The sequence below is a fragment of the Carya illinoinensis genome, chromosome 2 (genome assembly GCF_018687715.1).
Source record: "Carya illinoinensis cultivar Pawnee chromosome 2, C.illinoinensisPawnee_v1, whole genome shotgun sequence".
NCBI classification, from domain to species: Eukaryota; Viridiplantae; Streptophyta; class Magnoliopsida; order Fagales; family Juglandaceae; genus Carya; species Carya illinoinensis.
This window is the reverse complement of record NC_056753.1, coordinates 21,610,893-21,633,674: the sequence shown is the minus strand read 5'-3', so window position 1 is coordinate 21,633,674 and position 22,782 is coordinate 21,610,893. Positions and strand designations below refer to the sequence as shown.

Sequence of the window (22,782 nt, the reverse complement as noted above, 5' to 3'; positions counted from 1 at the left end):
ATTGATACTTAAACTAATGAAGGCAATCATTCGGATCGAAATATATCAGATTCCAGAATTAGCTTTAGATTTTGGACTGGTTTTTTATTTAGAAATAAAGGGTATTCTGGTCAAGTTAATGATAAAATGGAAAAAATTTTGTCTATTCCTATATTTAGATGGGCTTTGCTAGACGCAGTCGGCAAATGCAGTCGGCTGTACGGAATAAATAAAAAAAAATTATAAAAATATTTTTTTTTCATGATTATACAGAATGAATAAAAAAAAGTTATAAAAATAATTTTTTTTTTCATATAGGTCCTATATTAATTCATTTTTTTCAAAGCGACTGCACGACGACTGCACAAATTATTTCTCTATTTAGATTGCAAATGAATCCATTTTTATGGACCGTATAATATCGTCTATATATATTCTAATAATATTTTATTTTTATTTTATTTTATTTTTTTCAAACGTATATTTCATTTCTCTTATTTTTATTGAAGGGAAGAGGGTAAGAATTGAGCTTGAATCTCGTCTTTTTCTCCGTTCTCGCGGACTGAAACTCGATAGCCGCTCTGATTGTTTTTCATCAAAGCTCGCAATCCACGAACAAAACCTCAATAGCAGAGAGCGAGAGAGAGAGAGATGGTGAAGGTGCGCATGAACACGGCCGATGTGGCCGCAGAGGTCAAGTGCTTGCGTAGGCTAATCGGCATGCGTTGTTCCAATGTCTATGATCTCTCTCCCAAGGTCTATTCCTTCTCTTTTCCCAAACCGTAATTCCAAATAGATTCACGCATAATACAAATATATATACTGTTGAGTCTGGAATTGGTTATGGTGTGTGTGAACTTTCGCAGACGTATGTATTCAAGTTGATGAATAGTAGTGGGGTCACGGAATCCGGGGAGAGCGAGAAGGTTCTGTTGTTGGTGGAAAGTGGTGCCAGATTGCACACTACCGCATATGTTCGGTGAGACTTCATTGATAAAATTGCACGCTTCCCCTAATTGTTACTACATGCGTTTGGCTTCTGAGAAATGCAAAAAGAATTTATATATTTATTTCTTTTTCTAGATAGTTAGTGGGTTCAGTGAAATTAGTATTATTTGATTGGCAACAGGGACTTCAGTGAAATTATTTAAAATGTTTATAAATGCTTCTGCTTGTATGCTTTATTTCGCTAAACTGGAAAATAAAACAAATAAATAGAAGTATAAATGCTTAATTTCTAGTTCCACTAAGCTTTGTTCTTCACCGTCAATAGGGACAAAAGTAATACCCCTTCAGGGTTTACTCTCAAATTAAGGAAGCATATACGCACCAGGAGACTTGAGGATGTACGGCAGCTTGGGTATGATCGGGTATAGACAATTTTGGGATATTCATTCACGCATTAGAAGTGCTTGGACTTTTAATTAATTAATTACTTCTTTTCTTGTTCCTTGGTTTTGGTTAGCTTAATGGTGTTTGATTTTTTTTAACCTTGTTACAGATTATTCTTTTTCAATTTGGACTCGGGGCCAGTGCACACTATGTTATATTAGAGCTGTATGCACAAGGGAACATTCTTCTCACAGATTCTGATTTTATGGTCTTGACGCTTCTCCGTTCCCACAGGTTGGTGATTCAGTATTCATTTTATTTGTGGGCATGACTCTTTCCCCGGAAACTGAGGTCATAGGTTCAAGACCAGTTGGTGCATGTATAACTTAACAATGAGAAAAAGTATACTGTTTTCACTAGATGCATGTCGTACCTCATAAATTCCAACATACATCGCTCATCTACATTGTGTGATATAGACTTTTGAATTCTGATGTGCTGATCGGCTAGTGATTAAACAGAAACAAAGCTGGATTTTAGCAATCTTTGTTCAATTCTTTTGTTACCATAATTTATCACTCGAAAAAAAGAAATAGTAAAATTCATTAGCTCAAAGGTCATATGTATTCTTTTCTCCCTTTTTCCTGTACTGAGTTTAAGAGCTAGACCTTTGATAACTGCTACTAGCCAGCTGCCAACAAATCTACTTCATATTCTGGATGACTTGCATCTATTTAGTTTGCTTATTTTGAAAATTTTACAAAGATATCAGAAGAATTGTCTCTGTTCACTAGACATTGCTTGGTCATGCTTTTTTCTTGGGTGTCCCAACTGCCTAGGGGTTGCTGAGATACCTTAATTATGCTGGTGTTTTTATTGGAGCCTGTTGCTAGGCTTTTTTGCTTCATTCATTGTGTTATTGTTGGATGTTACAATTTCTTTCCTTAAAACGCGGCCAGCATAATCTTTGGTAGCTCCTGTTATGCTTCTTGTTTAATAGAGATAATAAGAACTTGTCAACAACAGGGATGATGATAAAGGGGTTGCAATTATGTCACGTCATCGTTATCCTACTGAAATTTGTCGAGTTTTTGAGCGAACTACTGCTGCAAAGTTGCAAGCAGCCCTTACTTTTTCCAAGGAACCTGATAACAATGAACCTGTTGAGAATAATGGAACGGGAACCAATGTCTCAGCAGCAACAAAAGAAAAGCATGGTAGCCATAAAGGTGGGAAGTCATTTGAGTCAAATAAAAATGTTGACGTTTCTCGTGCCAAACAGGCCACGTTGAAAACTGTCCTTGGGGAGGGACTTGGCTATGGACCTGCACTTGCTGAGCATATTTTACTAGATGCCAGTCTAGTTCCTAGTACAAAGGTTCCTAAAGATAACAAATGGGATGATGACACAGTTCAGGTTTTGGTCCAAGCTGTTAAGAAGTTTGAGGACTGGCTGGAGGATATTATTTCAGGAGATAGAGTTCCTGAAGGATTCATTTTGATTCAGAAACAGAATTTGGGAAAGGACTGTACGTTTTCTGAACCAGGAAGTACTGGCCAGGTCATTATTAAAACTGTAGCTTTTCTTTTAGCTTGTGTTTTGACGGTAAGAAAGTGCCAGTCACATCTAAGCATCATGGTTGAATATTTTACAGTTTTTTTTTTTTTTTTGGCATCCTTTGCAGATCTATGATGAATTCTGCCCCATGCTGCTGAACCAGCTCAAGATGAGGGAGTACGTAAAGTTTGAAACATTTGATGCAGCTTTGGATGAGTTCTACAGCAAAATTGAGAGTCAAAGGTCAGAACAACAGCAAAAGGCAAAAGAGAGCTCTGCTGTCCAGAAACTAAATAAAATACGTTTGGATCAGGTTTGCTTCTTTTTCTCTGAAGTGTAAAGACTGATTAAATACACCTCAATGAGATGATTTGACTTGACAATCAAACTGAATTCTCTCTCAATCTGGTTTTTTTTTTTTTTTTGTTTTGGGTGGGGATGAGGTTTGGGACTGAAATTCCTAATGTTGTTCACCCATGGAAAATTAGTTCTTAGATCTACATTCTTCTTCCCCTTTTTTGCTATGCCATGTGTCCTAATGAGTATCAGAGTTACGTGCATCTTGACTGGTATTTGTTTCTTCACTAAATGGTTCTACTTTGGCACTCCCTGATTTTAGTACCATCTCCATCCTTGAGCTTGCTTTTATTGTTTATGTTTATGGGAGTTGGCTTTGTCTCTTCTGCTGAAAAATATGCCTTGTCGTAAATAAGGTGCAATTGACTTGCGGGTTCAGAGTCTTTCTGAAGTTGGAGGAATGGATGGAGATGACTTTCATTTCTGCATTATTTTGTTTGCTTGTATATATCTTTGGTAAAAAATATATTGGAGTCAAAGTTAAAGATCAGCACCCTGGGATTAGTTGGGATGCTGTTCTTGGACACCCGGTGCCAATCAAAAAAAAAAAAAAAATTAAAAGATCGGTTCTTTTCCCAGCATCACAGGATTTGATGATAAAATAAAATATAGATTGCAGTAAGGTGGTTGCTATGTAGTCATGACAAATTTGATTAGCTTTTTGTCGGTGATGATGGAAATGAGACAAATGAGAACTTAGCCATGCATGTATCTATTCAACCGATTGGCTTTGACTTGACGTTTTGGGTTTGCATGCGAACAATATTGTAATAGTCATGCATGTAGATTCCTTGATTTCCTTACACTATAATGTCTTCATTGGAAAGAACAATATTGTAATAGTCAGATATCAGTGATCTCTTTGATCAGGATTTTATCCCACATTTTTATGATTCTTACTTAAATTTTTGATATACATTAATGAGGATAAGATTTTTTTTTTTTTTTTGCAAACCTTCCTTTCCTCCTTTTAACATTGCTATATCCTACACTGTAGGAAAATCGTGTGCATACATTGAGGAATGAAGTTGATCGTTCTGTTAGAATGGCGGAGTTGATAGAATACAACTTGGAAGATGTGGATGCTGCAATATTAGCTGTGCGGGTGGCTCTTGCAAAGGGCATGAGTTGGGAAGACCTAGCTCGTATGGTGAAGGAGGAGAAGAAATCTGGAAATCCTGTGGCTGGACTCATTGACAAGCTCCATCTTGAAAGAAATTGCATGACGTTGCTGTTGAGCAACAACCTTGATGAAATGGATGATGATGAGAAGACATTCCCAGTGGATAAGGTGTTACATGAATTATGATGTGGTATTCTTTACTTCCGCATCTACTTGAGATAATTTGAAAAAAAAAAAAAAAAAAAAAAAGAACGAAACATTCACAGCTTATTCTGCATTTTATGCACTTCTATCATTGACTTCTGTAGCCGCATCTATGTTCATATGCATGGATATGAATGTGCTATATTTCTGTCTTTATCAATAATTTTTGTTTTGGTTGAAGAAAAAAGTAACAAAAGAGAAAGACATTCAAGTGAATTTGGAAGCCGGGAAGTCCTTTGAGAGACATTCTTAGGCAATAGCATCTTTTTGACACAACAGCAACTTGTTAAGCTACTCCATTAGCCACTTAATTCCATGACCTATAAGGCGATCATCAACTCACTTCAAGATGGTGGCTTTCAATACTTGAGATTTCCCATGAACAATGAGCACAAGAATAGGATTTAGTAACATTTCATTTTTCTTCATAAAGGATGGCTTGACTAGCGTGTGAAGAGTGTAGTAGAAAAACCGTTTTATATGTTGGCCATGCTTCTGTCACTAGCACTGAGCCATGATTTTAGATAATTTGCTAGTCACCATATTCCCATTATGATCTCTAACCACATCTGAGATACAATCAATCTTTCTCAAAGAATCAAATGTTTCATCTGTGTTAACTTTGAACCAATTGGAAGGAGGGAGCATCTCCTGATGAGTTGAGGTGGACTTGAGTTTAAGGAACAGGATGGTTTGGACAGTTGGTCTCAGATTAGTCTATGCACAAAGTGTAGGATGAGTGTGGCAAAGTTGATAAGTTGTTTAATGTCTGACCAGCTGAATGACAAATAAGATTTGAGTAGCGTCACTTATGAAATGTTCTATAATTATTGCTGTTATCATTGGCATTGTAGCCATCTTTTACCTCCATGTTTGCCATCTCTTATGAAGCTTATCGTTTTCTTTGGCATTGTTTTGAACTCCCAATCAATATGATAAAATGTGTCTAAACTTGTACTTTCGATTATTATAATATAATTTTTTAGGTTGAAGTTGATTTAGCTCTTTCAGCACATGCCAATGCTCGGCGGTGGTATGAAATGAAGAAAAAACAGGAGAACAAACAGGAAAAGACCGTTACAGCACATGAAAAGGCTTTTAAAGCTGCTGAGAGAAAGACTCGTCTACAGCTTTCACAGGTAGTTTCATCATTCACTGCTACATGTGATGTGCTGAAATGCTGAACTCTAATTTCATGTGTGAACTAAACTATATAATTACTTAATGGTCGTAGACTTGTCAGGATATGTTTTTTCATTTTTTGAGAAAGAGGGGGGGAGTGGTGTTTGCTGGCTATAATGTAGAATATGCAAGGGATGTGATCCTTAATTGTCCTTATTAAACAGATTTCTGTACCAGATTTCCTTTGCTAGCCAACTGCGCATATTTGCTTGATTGATTGGCTTATAAATTTCCTCACAAGTATGGCTATCGTGAATTAGATTGGGGTGGCTGGTAGTTTTGTCAGTAAATCTCTATCAGCGCCTTATTTGAGCTTTCGATAGGCTTTATCACACTGATGATTTGTGCAAAGCCCATCAGTTTCAACATTAATGTGAAACTTGTTACTTTGGATGCAGCTTTGATGATCATTGTGTAATGAGAGAATGTGCACCTGGATCTCAAATGTCTTTTGCACCTGATTATGATATGATCTGACTTATCAAAAACTATGGCTATTATCTGGCTAAATACGATAAACTCAGTTAATAAGATCAATAATGTACTTATAACAATAAAAAATATCAATTATGTATTAGATCGCACACATTGATGGAACAACCCTAGGAAATCTCAAGACATGTTATACTCCAAAAGATCTAGTCCCCCCTTGAAATCATTATAAAGGGCAAGAAATTTTTCTTTCCAAGCAATGTTTCATTTGCTACCTTTCTTCCTTCAACCTGGAGTATTACAACCTCCCCCTTTTAAATCTCTAACGTTTTCGTTAGGCCATTCCATCATAGGTGGCATGGCTTAAATCCCACACTTATGGTAGGGATTGTCTAGGCCTATACTTCAGAAGGACTAGTCAATGCCACAGTTGGAGTCCCTTGGAATCATAATAAAGGGCAAGCTTCTTCTTCCCCAGCAATGTGGGATCCCCTTCACCACCCTTCTATACTCAATCCGGGATATTTCAATCTCTCCCTCAAATCCCTGATGTTCTCGTCATGCAATTCCATTATAGGTGGCAGGCTCAAGTCTTACATTTTGAGTTGGGATTGTATCCAATATCATTTGTAACGGCTTAAGAAAAGCTCAATCCACATATTGGCCTATACTCTAAAAGAACTAGTCAATATTAAAATTATAGCCTCTTGGAATCACCAAGCAATTTAGATCCCCTTCAGTACTTTTCTATGCTCAAACCAGGATCTTAGAATTGAAGATCCCAAATGTTTTCATCTTGCAAGAGGAATTGTGTTTCACAACGTGTTTCATGCTAGAGATATAAAGTGAACTACAACATAGGATCACCTCAATTGTGTTGTGTGGTGATTTTAATGTTAATAAAAAAGAAAGTAGACTGTTCATATTGGAGTATTTAAGGAAGTTCTAGTAGTCTCTTTATCATTCATTTTGATTTACAGCCGATTTATCAGAGTATGAATATTTATTTAATGGAGTAAAATGTATTTGGAATTGAATATTTGCAAGATGAGCAGAATTATCAGTTTCTGCTAAAAAGAGAGTCGGTGCCAAGTTGCAAGCTGAAACCAGAGTTCGACCTGAGCTGGTCTTTCACTCCAACTTGAAAAATGGGATTACGTTCTCCCAGCCAGTAATTCATAGATTTACCAGATTCAAACTTGGTGACTTGGGTGTCTATAGGCACTGACATAGGTGTCATGTCTAATACATGGTCAACATTGTTTGTATCAAGGGAAAAGCAGTCTGACCTGCAGATAATTGTCAATTTGTACCCAAATTTTGTTTTTTAATTGTTGTTATCAATTTGGATGCGTTGTTGTATGCTGATTGTCTTCTTCCTACAAATAATAATGCAGGAAAAAACCATTGCCACAATTTCACATATGCGCAAAGTTCACTGGTTTGAAAAGTTTAATTGGTTTATCAGCAGTGAGAATTATTTAGTTATCAGTGGGCGTGATGCTCAACAGAATGAGATGATAGTCAAGCGTTATATGTCAAAAGGAGATCTGTAAGTAAATGCTTGGATCATGTTTTTATAATATGTGCTAAATCCCGACTGGGTGATTTTTATCTTCTTTCCTTTTCTGGGAAAACTAGTAATATCTTCAATGACTTCAGATATAACAAGTATGCTGTTGCTAGGGTTCATGAGAATTTAAAGTTTATGTCTATTCTGATGTTGATTTTGATTCTGTAACAGGTATGTCCATGGAGATCTGCATGGAGCTTCTAGTACTGTGATTAAAAATCACCGGCCTGAACAACCAGTACCTCCTCTGACTTTAAACCAAGCAGGATGTTTCACAGTAAGTCAGTAACCTTTCAATATATTGGTCATTTTGGTTGTGTAAATAACTATGCTAGATAAAAATATGATCACAAATTTTCTTTTACTTTTTGATGTAGGTTTGCCATAGTCAGGCATGGGACTCAAAGATTGTAACAAGTGCTTGGTGGGTTCACCCTCACCAGGTTAGTAAAACTGCTCCTACTGGGGAATATCTTACAGTTGGGAGTTTTATGATACGTGGGAAGAAAAACTTTCTTCCTCCACACCCTCTTATTATGGGATTTGGATTGTTATTTCGCTTGGATGAGAGCTCCTTGGGATCACATTTAAATGAAAGGAGGGTAAGAGGTGAAGATGAAAGCATAAATGATGTGGAAGATAGTCAGCTTCTCAAAGAAAAATCTGATACAGAGTCGCAGACTGAAGTCATGGATGAAAAACTTAGTGTGGAATTGAAAAGCATTCCAGATTTATCTACAGATCTGCATAAATCAGTATTTGAAGAATCAGAGCTAGAACCTGCTCATAGTGTTTTGACTACCACTAGTACAGAAGATATTGATTCTCATGAATTTTCAGTTGAGGAGAGGCCTACCTTTGTTGATAACGAAAATGTATCTGGTATTGCTGGGAATGGTGTTGCTTCAGTCACCCCACAACTTGAGGATCTCATTGATCGAGCTCTTGGGCTAGGATCTGCCAGTGTATCTGGTAGAAGTTATGGGCTTGAAGTTTCTCATATTGATCCATTTGAGAAAAATAATCTTGAAGAGAAAATAGCTATAGCAAAAGATAAACCTTATATCTCGAAGGCTGGGAGGAGAAAACTCAAGAAAGGCCAGAAAAGTGTGGGTGTAGACACAGATGTTGATAATGAAACTGAAAAACCACAAGAAAGTGATACTTCTGTTGGTTATCAAGAGAAAAAATCCCAAACTACAGTGCCAGGTGGTGGAAAAATCAGCCGTGGACAGAGGGGTAAACTGAAGAAGATGAAGGAGAAGTATGCTGATCAAGATGAGGAAGAAAGGAACATTCGTATGGCTTTACTGGCTGTGAGTATAAGTACTTGCACTTTTCTTTCTATGCCAGTCATCAGGAGAGATACATATATTTCTTCTACCTTCTTATATTGATTTGTTCTTCTTTCCTGTTTTTTGGTGCTGATTTCTCTCCATCCATGACAATCTTATCTGTGGGCATAGTTTATATGGGTGCATGTGTGTCCATGTGCTTGTGAATATCTGTATATAACCCCACTCGTTGAGCAAGGCTAGTTTTCGGTGGTTCTTTTACCCTGCAGTAATTCAGTTCTTTGCCTTTAGGAAATGTAAAATCCAATGTTAAGATACAGATGACATACTGACAATGCACTGTAATTTATTTTTATAAAAGAGTTTTTAGGATAGGCTGTAAATCCCTAACTATATTACCAATTAGAGTTCATTGCACACTCACTCAGTTGTAGTTTTCATTTCTTGAGTTTAGGATTCCATGCAGATATTTCTTTTGACAAATTCTGTATGGAAACTTGTCCAGTACCTCTTTGTTGTTCCATGGTCATTTTCTAGTTAATCAACTAATAAATTTAAAACCAAATATTACCAATCAAAAAATTTGAAACTGAATATTTGTGAATTTTCAGTCTGCTGGAAAAACAAACAAGACTGATGGAGAGACGCAAAATGGAAATGCAGCTGCAGTCAAAGAGAAGAAACCCGGCAATAGTATGTTCTCCAAGTTTTTTGTGAATGCATAGTAGGGGTGGATAATTCAGTTGTCATATATAAAAGTTGTAACATGTGTTCGTAGAAAGTAGAGACGGATGGCATATGGGGCTTTCGGGAGTTGTTCTCTTTTAAAAAGTTTGAAAAATCTCTTAATGCCACCTTCATTGCTTTAGGCTACATTTGGGTACCGAGAGTATCTGAAGTATTCTCAGAATACTCCACTACTATTCATTACTTTATTATTACTTTTCATTTACTTTTTACTACTATTTATTACTTTTCATCTACTTTTTACTACTATTCATTACTTTATTATTACTTTTCACCTACTTTTCTCAACACTCCTTACTACCCAAACCTACCCTTAATCCCTAAGAAGCCTAGGGCCTCTAAACGAAAGGATTTTCAACCTATTAGTCTTGTGAGTGGGGTTTACAAGATAACATCGAAGGTTGTTGCTAATCGAATGAGTAAGGTCGTGGAACAAATCATCTCTAAGCCCCAAAATGCATCTATTCGGGATAGACAAATCCTTGATTTGGTGCTTATTGCTAATGAATGCCTTGACAGTCAACTAAGGAAGGGCACCCCCTGTGTCCTTTGCAAGCTGGATATGGAAAAGGCTTTTGATCATGTGAATTGGGATTTCCTATTCAATATGCTTGAGAGATGTGGCTTTGGGGCAAGGTGTTCATAGATTAAGCACTGTGTTTCAAATCCCCAATTCTCGGTTTTGATCAATGGCAATCCTGCTGGTTTTTTCCATAGTTCACGCAGATTGAGACAGGGGGACCCTTTATCTCCCTTCCTTTTTGTCATTGTTATGGAGGCCGGATGGTGGAGGTTGTTGTAAGAGGAGGGAGGGAGGGGTGATTTCTATCTAGCTTTTCAGTTGGTAATGAAACTAACGGGTCTGTTACTCTTTTGCATCTTCTTTTTGTAGATGACACCATTTTTTATAATGCAGACTGTGGCCATATTCAAGCCTTAAGGGCTGTACTATTATGCTTTGAAGTTGTTTCGGGACTTAAGGTGAATTTGGGCAAGTCCGAGTTGGTTCCGTTGGGGGAGTTGTGCAACATCAATAGTTTGGCAAGATTGTTGGGCTGTAAGATTGCCTCGCTTCCTATGAAATATTTGGATCTCCTGTTGGGGGCGCCTTTTAAGGCTCATGCTATTTGGGACAGGGTTGTTGAGAAAATTGAGAGAAGGTTGGCTGGTTGGAAGTGTCTTTACTTATCTAAAGGCGGTAGACTCACTCTTTTGAAGAGTACTCTCTCTAATCTCCCTATTTATTTTCTATCACTGTTTCCACTGCCCGCAGGAGTGGCAAACCAGATTGAGAAGCTGTTTCGTGCTTTTCTATGGGATGGTATGGGTGAAGCTACTAAGTTCCATCTTGTTAGTAGGAATAAAATTTGTACTTCCATATCGGTTGGAGGGCTAAGTGTTCGTAATTTGATGTCCTTCAATAAGTCGTTATTGGGAAAGTGGCTATGGAGATATCAAATGGAAGGGGAGTCGCTTTGGAGGGAGATCATAGATTGGAAGTATGGTAGTGCATGGGGGGTTGGTGTTCTAATGCCATTTGGGGGACTTATGGTGTGGGGCTTTGGAAGTTCATTAGAAAGGGTTGGGAGAGTTTAGTTAGTCATGTGAACTTTGCTATTGGCGAGGGATCAAGGATCCGTTTCTGGTTTGACATTTGGTGTGGTGAGCGGGCTCAGTATGTTTCCAGTTATTTTTAGATTGGCTTCAGATAAGTTTGCTGTTGTTTCAGATCTGTTTTCTTGCTCTAATGGTGTGATTCGGTGGGATATTTGTTTAACTCAGCAGTTCAAGATTGGGAGATTGATGAAGTTGCAACTTTTTTTAGCTTTTTATACTCACTAAGGATTAATGGTAATGCCTTGGATAGGATGTTGTGGACTTGGAAGGGGAGTAAAAAATTCACTGTTTTTTTGTATTATAAGTTATTGTCTTTTCAGGACAGTCCTTCCTTTCCTCGGAAGAGTATTTGGAGGTCGCATGTGCCATCTAAGGTGGCTTTTTTCATTTGGACAGCTTCTTTTGAGAAAATCACGACATTGGACAATTTAAGGAAGCAAGGTATTCTTGTTATGGAGTGGTGCTGCATGTGCAAAAAGAATGGGGAACAATGGATCACCTCCTTTTGCATTGTGAGGTGGCAAGGGCTTTGTGGAATGGTGTTTTGGCAAAATTATCTTGGATTGGGTGATGCCGTCGAGAGTGGTCAAACTACTTGCTGGAATGGAATTCATGGCTGTTCTCAAGTGGGCGTGGTGTGAAAGATGATCCCCTTGTATCTTTTGTGCTGTATTTGGATGGAAAGGAATGAGCGGTCTTTTAATGATAGAGTTTTGTTTAGAACAAATCTGGAATTTTTTTGTTCATTCCTTACTATCTTGGTTTTCAGTTTTAGGGAACAATGGTCTTTCCATTCATGATTTTCTGATGTCACTTTCCGTTTTCTAGAATGTATTTAGGTGTTTTCTTTTGTATACTTCCTGTGTACATATGCTTATACATTTGTTTCAATAAAATCTTTTATTACTTACCAAAAAAAAAGTAGTAACATTGATTATTTGTATTGATGTTCACGATCATCTAAAGTGGTTATTTCATAGAAATTCTTTTAATCTGGCAGGTCCTGATGATGCCATAAAAATATGTTACAGATGTAAGAAGGTAGGTCACCTGTCTCGGGACTGTCGAGAGCATCCAGATGAGTCTTCGTATAGTCATGCAAGTGGTAGTGTTGATGGTGATCCCCATATGGTTTTGGGTAATACTTCCGAGATGGACAAGGTGGCCATGGAAGAAGATGACGTTCATGAGATTGGTGAAGAAGAGAAAGGGAAATTAAATGATGTGGATTACTTGACTGGGAATCCACTGCCAACTGATGTTCTCTTATATGCTGTGCCTGTCTGTGGTCCTTATAATGCACTCCAATCATACAAGTACCGTGTCAAGATAATTCCTGGCACTGCAAAGAAAGGGAAAGGTATCCAAAATTTCCATTTTCCTAATATCTACACTTCTTATTAAGCTTGCTTGTGTTAAACTTCTGTCTCCAACACCCAACAACACCCACCACCACCACCACAACACACCTCCCTTTCATTTGGTGAGAACTTTTTTTTTTTCCTTCTTATCTTCACTTGGTCAAAATTGCTGCTCTACATTTCATGCAATGTGTGTGATGGCATGTTCTGCCTTCATTGTTGGGACATCCCTTTCAAGTTTTTCTTATCTTCAACCTCACTGTGGATGTATGGAACAGTATCACAGCTTTAGCGGGCTAACCTTTGGAACATTACATTATTGATGAAGTCCCAACTTCAAAATAGCCAATTCATTAATAATCCATTATTTTTTATTTTTTATTTTTTCACTTTTTTGCAGCCGCAAAAACTGCCATGAATTTGTTTAGCCACATGCCAGAAGCAACTAGTAGAGAGAAGGAATTAATGAAAGCATGTACAGATCCCGAGCTAGTTGCAGCAATTATTGGCAATGTGAAGATAACGGCTGCAGGACTGACTCAGTTGAAACAGAAGCAAAAGAAAGGCAAGAAGAGCGGCAGCAGAGGAAGCTAACCAGATTACAACTTACTGAAAACTAGCTTCTCTTGTTTACTTGGTAACAGCTCCAGAAAGAACAAAATGAGGTCTATGTATTAGCTAGTATGTTGTGATACTAGCTAATACTAACCTAAAAGAAATTGAAATCTTAATACAGCATGTGTTGAGATCTGGTTAGTTTAAGTAGCGTATAAGTGCCAATTATTTCTTTGTTTTGTTTTCTTTTTTTGGAGAGAAGACATTGTGAATAATGTCAAGGTACAAAAGGTGGGGCTCAACAAAATCTCATTACAAATGCTGTAGCGGTGCATACAGAGAGAAAAACAAAAGAATAATGGAGCCTAATAAAGGTTTCGGTCTTGAGCTTTCTATTCTGATCAAATACCAATAAAATGGTAGCTGCAAAGGTGGTTTTAGCGTTTTGGAAGTCTAGAAAGCTATGAACTTCTGTGTTTTGACTTACTGCTGTTGTAGGGCATCACACTAGGAAGAGGCGGAATGAGGTGATTCTGGTTTGTCCTAGTAGATAACCTATTGAAGAGTGGTAAGGTGCGGTGCGTGTAGCTCTCATCCTTTCTAAAACCAAAAGCACGAAAAGACAGTATAGAAAAAGGCTTTCTAAACCTCCCCTCCGCGGAGATGGGGGCCAGCGGAGAGGAGGGTTGGTAGGTATTGAAACTCCTCCCTGTTTTCAGAGGGGCTTTGCAGAGAGACTCTTAGAGAGAGAGAGAGAGAGAGAGAGAGAGAGTCCAGGCAGGAGCACAAGAAGTCAATATTTCAGGTGGAAGATGAAGGTTGGTTCTTTACTCAGGTCCTCCAAACCAACATCATGTTCTTTATTCGGGGCTATTGCCAAAAAATTATAAGCCTGCAATCTCCGTACTTCTGTGACATCGTACTTACGGATTAGTGACAATTCACGCTGTCTACACATTAATACGTTCGAGGGAGGGTGGTAAAATCTAAATAAGTAGATCGATAAGGAAATGAAAGCAAAAAGCACGGATGATCATTAGACTCCTGAAAAAGTACTGCTCCAACTGCAGTCTTGTTATTGGCAATTTCATGACACTTTTTCTAGATACAGAGATTGAGAATGCTTAGGGGCTAATCAGTGTTTCCAGGTCGATTTTGAATATTCTGCTACTTGCCTAGTGAACTTTTGCACACTAGGCTGCTTATCTAATGCCCATTTTACCAAGGTGATGGTTCTGAAGTAAATAGCAGTAATCGCAAAACAATATCAAAGCACCCAGGAGATATGCCCATCAAGTGACATTAGTAAGACTCTTTTTCTTAAAAAAGAAAAGAAAAAGAAAAAGAACAAGCTTGGTCAAGTAAGTGTGATCCGAATAAAATTTAAGTAATCATCTGTTTGGATGCAGAAGTAAATATTTGAGTATGATTTTGCAGAAAGGGAGAAACGTTATGCAAGTCTCAATCATGATCTATAGCTGCAGGAACATCACTCAGATCTAGACCTTCTGCCGGTAAGTCTGAAGTGAGAGGCCCCAAGATTCCATCGGAGCTGAGAGTCAATCCACTCTGCAGATGGAGAGTATTTGCAAAATTAGGCTCAGAAAATTTGATAAATAATCTCATTAAAAAAATCACTGATAATCTCTCCCAGCCCTTGAACCCGACCTTCAGGAATGTTAGTTCATGTTCTCAGCACACAATGCTCTCAACTTGATGTCAATCATATATTGGTCTTCCATGCACATCTCCTAATTCCTTTATTTTTTTGGACTAGTTCAAATATATAAGGAGATAATAACTAAACAAGTACCTCAGGCTGGAACCTAAGCATATCTGCACGAGCCATAGCTTCTGCTTGAGCTATCCTCTGCCTGAACGTCTGAGCCATTTCCTCCGCCTGCCATAAAATCATTAACGTTGATATGAATTCCTCTCTAATTCCGAAATGATTGGAATCAACATAGAAGTCTTCCATGTATCAGAGAAAAGGGAAATATAAGCTAAAAAAAGAAAAACTTCATTTCATTTTGGAGCCTCCTCTATCCACCATGATGGTGGGAACATAATCAAAAGAAAGGATTAACCTCCATCACCAGAATATAGAATATGATAATAAAAAAACGCAACTACTAATAACGCTTAGAATCAATTTTCGGAAAATACCTTCTCAAAAACAAGCTTTGGATTGCGAATCATATCTCCAGGAGTAGGTTCTAACTTCTTGGTGGAAAGACTCACACGGCCTCTCTCACGATCATGGCTCAGTATCATGACCTACACCATGAGACTTGGTTTTAAAATGTTCATCTCTACAGAGTAGCATCAATTATCTGCCAAGAACCCATATTAAGGACATACCTTGAGGGTATCACCAGGTTGAAGTACCGTTGCAATATCAGAGACGCGATCATGACTTATCTGACTAACATGAAGAAGGCCATTGATTCCACCAATGTCAATGAAGGCACCATATGGCTTTAAGCTCTGCACAGTTCCAATGACAACCGATCCAATTCCTAGTTGTGCCTGGCTATCGGCCATGGCTTTGCGGTTACTGAGGACAAGCCTTGACTGTTCCTCATCAACCTCCACAAACTTCAGTGGAAGCTCCTTACCAAGAAGCTCTTCTGCAGGGGATTTCTGATACATATGCACAAGCAAGTGTGAAAATTTTGGATTTCAAATAATTGGATATCAACTATGAAGCACAGTAGAGAAAGAAATGCTTGTCAGAATATCTCGTGCTCAGAATCATACATAACAAAATACAATCACATAATGATGACAGGTACAATACTTGATTGGTCTAACATTAGTGTGGCAAAATTTTCTCAACATGACATTAAACAAGAATCATGCATGCTTTTATTAGGAGGCAATGTAGTTTTTACTTTTATCATCATTTGATACATGCTTAAGTGTAGTCAATACTGCAGCCAGTTCATCCTGACTTCGACTGCTGCTTTAAATTCTTTTCACCTACGACTTTTTCACGTAATTACCATAAGGTGCTAACCAACTAAATTGAGGCATGGGAATGTACAAACCATGTTTAAGAACTAACCGATGATATCTGTGAAAAAGGAACAAACCCTCTAAGGGCTTCCACCATAGCCACAATTCCACCTTTATTTGCACTGACAACCTGCATATAAATTCCAGGAATCAATAAAAAAAATAAAAATTAAAAAAAGGAAAGAATAGAGGACAGTTATGCAAACAGCACATACTTCCAATAATGCAAGAATAATTGAATTCATGAAAGACTCAGGAGTAAGCAAATAAAGAAAGGATTTCTGGCAAGAACTTCCCAGACCAAATACCAGTTGAAAGTCCAACGCATTTGACCTGCAACATACCCTAGGGAATCCTACTCAAGGTGCTTAGCATCTCACTTATTGTCTAAATATAATAATGGAAAAGGATCACATACTAACATTCCAGACAAGAGAAGAAACCAGAACAGAAGCAAAATTTCGGTGTGCAGGCACCCACCTTACCCTTGACGACTACATCCTCAGCTTGAAGCTGTCTACATCTTTCCCATGCAAGTCCATACTGGATTGTTCTTAAGCTGAGGATCAAGCTATCATCAACTTCATTTTCTCCGATAATTACAAACTCCTCTTTCAAACCAGGGATTATGCCTACTTCTTCCACATTTTTTATTTTGTAAATGCATGCCTCTTGAACAGGCAAGTACGCCGACGACTTTGCAGTAATGTCAACTAGTGCGCCATTCTTATCAATGCTGAATACGGTTCCCTTGACCTGAAAGAAAATATGCATAGAACTCATCAAACTTTTCTTCCTCGTGTGTCCATGACTTTGTTCATATGCATTTGGGCATAAAAAGAACCGAATGCAACAATACAAAAGTAATAGGCTATAGCTTCCTTTCTTTACTTGTGTGTTTATCATTTTTCATTCAGGAAAAGCAGACCCTGCATACAGACCCAATGAAGATATAGAAAACTGGAATCAAATATGACAAATCCTTGTTCTCTTTCTTAAATGATTTTTGCAGTCAACCAGAAACGTCACAAATAAAGAAAAAACACATCAAAGTGCACAGAGATTGAGGTGAGTTTTTTGCAGTCACTCAAACTCATAAATCAACTCATCAACGTGAGTTTAATAACACACACCCAATATCAAAGTGCACAGAAATTCACATAAAGCGCATCAAGTTTGTTCACACCCATTTTGAAAACTCATACGAAACCACCACCCTGCTGCACATGCCTACTTTGAGAATACGAGTTTCAAGGCAAGCGAATTAATAATCCCTCAATTTAGCTCATGCCCATAAACGAATTATCACCCCAAACCCAACTCCAACTCACAATTCGAAAGAGCACATCCAAACTCTGGGACACAAAACAGTGGCCAACCAACCTTGGTCCCAAGCTCAGAATTGTAGTCGTACTTGTCGAGAGCCGTCTGGAAGTCCTCAAGAGTGAATGAAACGCCTTCCGTTGGGGCAGTGCGACACCGCTCGTAGGCCTCCTCGAAGAGTTCTTTGAGCTTGACCCTTTCTTTGGTCTGAGAATTTGAGATTGCCACTGCTGCTGAGACAATGGGAGATACCGAAGTGTGCTTCTGATGGATTTGTTTAGAAGAGAAGAAGGGTTTTGAGAGCTGCGAGGAAGAGAGTGGTGGACATTTCAGCCCTGTGAATTGCTGAGCCAAAGACGCCATGGCTCTCTAGCGTCCGAGTGTTTGATGGGTGAGATAAGATGGAGATTCTTATTAGTTATTAATATATGAAAAATGCTTATGGCAAGCGCAGCAGGTAAGCGCCGCGTAGTTGGGTTCTATGTGTCATCCGATTAAATGAAACGGTACGTATTGGTTGAAGGGAACCTTCGGTGCTAAACACTTCAAGTCCATTCCACTTCGCCCATTCCACCCTTACCCTTCGACCCTTCGCCCCTTTCGTCTCCCCTAATCTTCTCCATCGAGTCCTTCGTCCCTTTCCTCTCCCATTCTCCATCAACCCTAACCCTAGCCATTGCGAACCTGACGAGAAGGTCTCTTTCGCAGATCGATTTGAGCAAGTTTCCGATTTTGAAATATAAAGTTTATGTTTTGGGAGTCTCGGTTTTCTCTTTCGATCGATTTGAGCAAGCTTGAGATTTTATCCTTATGTTTATGTTTTGGTGTTTATGTTTTGGGAGTCTCGATTTTCTCTTTCGCAGGTTAGGGTTGTCCTTCGTCTTCTCATAATCCATTCGTATGTTCGTCGTCTTTTTTCTCCTTCGCAAGTGTGGGTGCTTGAATCTGTTGGTTGATTTTGCAATTTCTTCTCACATTTCTCCTCTCGGTTTCTGTTTATAGTCTGGGTAATTTGTTTATCTTGCTGGGTTTCGATTTCCCAAAAGTTTGTTGAGCTCCTAACCCTAAATCTGGCGGCCGAAACTCTAACCCTAACCCTAACCCTAACCCTAACTCTCGAAACCCTAACCCTAAATCGGTGGGCCGAAACCCTAACCCTAAAGCTGTGGGCCGAAACCCTAACCCTAAATCTGGGGGCCGAACCGAAACCCTAACCCTAAATCTGTGGGCCGAAACCCTAACCCTAAAGCTGTGGGCCGAAACCCTAACCCTAAATCTGTGGGCCGAAACCCTAACCCTAACTCCCGAACCCACTCAAGGTTGGTAAACCCCCCCCCCCCCTCCCCGCGGTCGGATATGTGTTGAAATATATTATTTGATATATTTATTTATTTATTTATTTATTTTTATTTCTGTTTCAAAATCTGATTCTTCCATTGTTTTGTCTGCAGGTTTTGTAATTACGAAGAATCGAGAATGAATGCAGTTCAAAGTAACCAACCGAAGTTGAGTTTTATTTTGTATCATGTTTGATTTGTTAATTGCTAGGTCAATTTCGAGTACAATGAATTGGATTGTTCTGTTTAAGCTCAAGTATGTAGATTTCAATACGTTTGTATGTGAGCCTAGTGAGATTAGTTTCATGATACTTTCATTTGTATAATTAATTGGAGTGTTCTGTTTTATAGGATCTCACTTGAGACTTTAAATGTGAGCCGAGTTTTTTTATTATACTCCAACATCTGAACTTTGTACAATGAATTGGATTGTTCTGTTTAAGCTCAAGTATGTAGATTTCAATATGTTTGTATGTGAGCCAAGTGAGATTAGTTTCATGATACTTTCATTTGTATAATCAATTGGAGTGTTCTATTTTATAGGATCTCACTTGAGACTTTAAATGTGAGCCGAGTTTTTTTATTACTCCAACATATGAACTTTGTACAATGAATTGGATTGTTCTGTTTAAGTTCAAGTATGTAGATTTCAATATGTTTGTATGTGAGCCAAGTGAGATTGGTTTCATGATACTTTCATTTGTATAATCAATTGGAGTGTTCTATTTTATAGGATCTCACTTGAGACTTTAAATGTGAGCCAAGTTTTTTTATGTGCACTAAACACTAAATCCTCAATCTGTTTTTTTATAAATCTGAACTGATTTCTGTTTCATGCAAACTGTATTTGTATAATAAATTCTTTGGTTATGTTTAAACTCAGTTTATTATATTTCCATATGATTGAATTAATGGATTTTTGTTTCATGTTAGAATGTCATCATCCTCAACTTCTCCCTCATCCTTTGGTAAATGTACTTGGAGGTTGAAGTGACACTGAGATACTCAAATACTCCCAGAAATCCAGGACGACCCTTCCTTGGCTGTGCAAAGTACAACAATGAGGTAAAACATTTCAATAAGTATAATTCCTTCATGTACCAAGTTTAAATATGTACATCTAACCAAAAGTATTGTTTGTATAAAATGACCAGGGCTTACCATTTTGCAAGTTCTTTAAGCGGGTGGATCGTACTTTGGACGTAGAGCAAGAACTTCACCAAATAAAAAATGAACTATTAAGGAAGGATGAAGAGTTGAAAAGAATACTCGACGATCTTCAACAGAGGGAGCTTAAGTTCCAGAAGAGAGCTGATGCGATTGAGAAAATGTTATCCAATATACTTGAGGAGGTTAAGAAGAAGGAGTTGTTGCTTTTAAAGCAAGAAGCTGAAAATAGGCGTTCACGCCTACTACTCCACAAACTTTGGGTTGTTGCCATTGTTGTTATCTGTTACAATTTGTTGTCTAAGTGATTTAAGACTTCTTCGATCTAATTATAGTTTCATGTAGTTTAAGTTACTCTATAAAGCTATGTCATTTATTGTCTTTGTATTGTCTTTTAATGTCTTCTGATGGAAGATGTAAATCTGTAGGGGGAAATGTTTCATGGGAGAACTGTTGTATTTTGAGATTGTACATTCTGTTTGTGGTTGTATTCTGAACATGCACAGTCAGTGTTACAGCTGCAGTTTTTTGGGACTGTGTATTCTCATAGAACATGTACCCAAAACTAGAATATGTATCCCTGCTTCACTTGATGTGTAAATAAAATGTCAGTTCTTTTCAGTTCTGTGATTCTGGATTAATATGTTACAGCTGAGAATAAGGGCTAAGCCTGTTTTCTTTATGTCATTATGTGCCCAGGACCTGAAAACGTGGTGTACCAAAAAGGCATTCATGGAAACTGACCCATGAATTACGTCCCTTTTTCTGGACATGCACGTATCATCCATACGTGAATTTAAGTTGCACAATCTGAACAAAGCCATGCAAATTTCTGAAATTTCATACCCATTTTATGAACAATCAACCGAAATGATTCCTTCTTTGACAATCAAATATTTATCCATATCCTAGAACATGAAGGGACTTAAAGCTGAGATAGTCAAAAGCTTCTATATTTCTTTCTATCATTATTGAACATAGTGCTAAAGGCATTCAGTAGCTTCACTAAAATCTATTTGCTATAGCTACATCCTCAATCTCCCCATGGCCAAATAAATTCATAATTCCCAGTTTTTTTTAAAAATCAAAGCATGTAACTTATGTAAAGCAAGAAATTGAAAATGGTCAAAGTATTGTTGCATAGGATATCATATGTGTTGAATCCTATTTAAAACCTCCTCCTTGGAAGGTTCTTGAAGCCCTACCAATAATAAAAATTAACCATCCACTAATGTTTAAACCTCCTTTCATGTGCAGATGAAATTTAAAGCTTCACTTGGAGTTGAAAATCATGCTATACCATATAACTTACTGAAAATGTATCATTACAAGCCCTGCTGAACATCCGAAATTGGTGGAGACCAATCATAGAGGTGCAATACATTCAACAGAAACTAGAAACTGTCCAATTACATTCAAGAACACGAGAATAATGACATCTACACATGAATCACTTCCACTAATGTCAAAAAATAGCAAAGTTTAAAAATTGCCCAATGTCATTGTTGGATTTGGTTGTGTCTCATCCACATAATGCGGTTGGGAGCCATCCAACCCAAAATTAATCTGTAATGAATAAAGTGCAAATAATTAGTATGGAAGTCCTCGTATTAATCTTTTGACTGCACATGAATTTAAGAAACAGTCAGTACAGTTTCTTGACTCTCAAACAGTGTTTCATAGGGCTGGGATCCATTAATGTCAAATGCTAAGTTGCCTGCCACAATCTGAATAGACCACAAAAATTTCACAATCAAAATGATGTGATTCTCAATGCTTTCTTCAATGCATAAACTATCTACTAAATATATTTTTGCCCACTTTTAGAGTAGGCAAAAATAAACAAGCTCATATACCTGGCTAACATTTTCGACAATGTTAGCGGGGGTCTCCGATATGCCAAATAAATTTCTCCGATTGTTGAGAATTGGTGTGTCTTCTCTTGAAAGCTAAGAAACAAGTAATTAGTGAGACATAGGGCATCATTTTATATATCTACCCAAGAGCAATATTACTTGGCCAATATGAGTAAGAAGCATGATAGGATAATAAATTGTGCACCGGTTTACTTTTCCTGTTGACAGGTGCTTTCTGCTTCTTCGCTTTAACTTTCAGCACTCGCTTCTCCATTGTAGATGCTTTCCTTAGAGATGAAGGTCTGTCTTTTCCTCTCACAACAAGAGGACTGAGAATCCATTTTGAATTTGCATTTGTAGTCGTGTCAATTGAATGCAAGGCAACATTAGAACCCGTTATAGTCATAGATGGGGGTTCTCGATTCTTTTCATATAGGTCAATCATTGCATGTAACTTTTGATATGCATCCGTGGTGTGCTCAATGGAACCCGCTGCAAGAGTTATCATCTTATAACATACATTCAATAGACCTAAATATCTGTTTGTATCTGGCCTTTCATCGTTACAGTCATAGCTGCTGCGGATCAAAGTGTATTGTCTTCTGATATCCTTCCTCCATCGATCTAAAATGTATTTACTTGGCAATGATTTTATTTGGTTTGATTTGAATATGGCCAGAATATGCCTACACAGTATACCCCTCATCTGAAATAACCCACATGAGCACTTCGCATCAGAGTTTTCCTCATTCAACTCCACTGAAAA

The 22,782-nt window shown here is 37.8% G+C and overlaps 3 protein-coding genes across 5 annotated transcripts; 2 read left to right on the top strand and 1 right to left on the bottom strand.

The window, feature by feature from the left end:
* The first annotated feature begins 484 nt into the window (after positions 1 to 484).
* Positions 485 to 13,708, top strand: LOC122300337 (nuclear export mediator factor NEMF). 3 transcript variants are annotated; one of them, XM_043110907.1, is made up of 14 exons: positions 486 to 735; positions 846 to 958; positions 1,253 to 1,349; positions 1,481 to 1,605; positions 2,338 to 2,872; positions 2,997 to 3,182; positions 4,224 to 4,517; positions 5,540 to 5,692; positions 7,565 to 7,719; positions 7,912 to 8,017; positions 8,118 to 9,056; positions 9,647 to 9,728; positions 12,400 to 12,759; positions 13,161 to 13,708. In XM_043110907.1, exons 1-14 carry the CDS (start codon positions 631 to 633, stop codon positions 13,352 to 13,354), a joined length of 3,444 nt encoding a protein of 1,147 aa, XP_042966841.1. In that variant the 5' UTR covers positions 486 to 630; the 3' UTR covers positions 13,355 to 13,708. The 3 variants fall into 3 exon arrangements, with proteins under 3 accessions (XP_042966843.1, XP_042966841.1, XP_042966842.1); XM_043110908.1 differs by lacking the exon at positions 486 to 735 and having other exon boundaries at positions 916 to 958; positions 1,253 to 1,339; XM_043110909.1 differs by lacking the exons at positions 9,647 to 9,728; positions 13,161 to 13,708 and having other exon boundaries at positions 485 to 735; positions 12,400 to 12,559.
* An 893-nt stretch (positions 13,709 to 14,601) lies between these two features.
* Positions 14,602 to 18,072, bottom strand: LOC122300338 (30S ribosomal protein S1, chloroplastic-like). Its single transcript, XM_043110910.1, has 7 exons — positions 17,717 to 18,072; positions 16,814 to 17,089; positions 16,383 to 16,463; positions 15,677 to 15,958; positions 15,482 to 15,592; positions 15,129 to 15,215; positions 14,602 to 14,884 (listed from the first exon to the last, which is right to left on the bottom strand). The coding sequence occupies exons 1-7, from the start codon at positions 18,017 to 18,019 to the stop codon at positions 14,777 to 14,779; spliced, it is 1,248 nt and encodes a 415-aa protein (XP_042966844.1). The 5' UTR covers positions 18,020 to 18,072; the 3' UTR covers positions 14,602 to 14,776.
* Positions 18,073 to 19,115: 1,043 nt separating this feature from the next.
* Positions 19,116 to 20,696, top strand: LOC122300336. The gene is made up of 2 exons (XM_043110906.1): positions 19,116 to 20,058; positions 20,148 to 20,696. The coding sequence occupies exons 1-2, from the start codon at positions 19,966 to 19,968 to the stop codon at positions 20,466 to 20,468; spliced, it is 414 nt and encodes a 137-aa protein (XP_042966840.1). The 5' UTR covers positions 19,116 to 19,965; the 3' UTR covers positions 20,469 to 20,696.
* Positions 20,697 to 22,782: the final 2,086 nt, after the last annotated feature.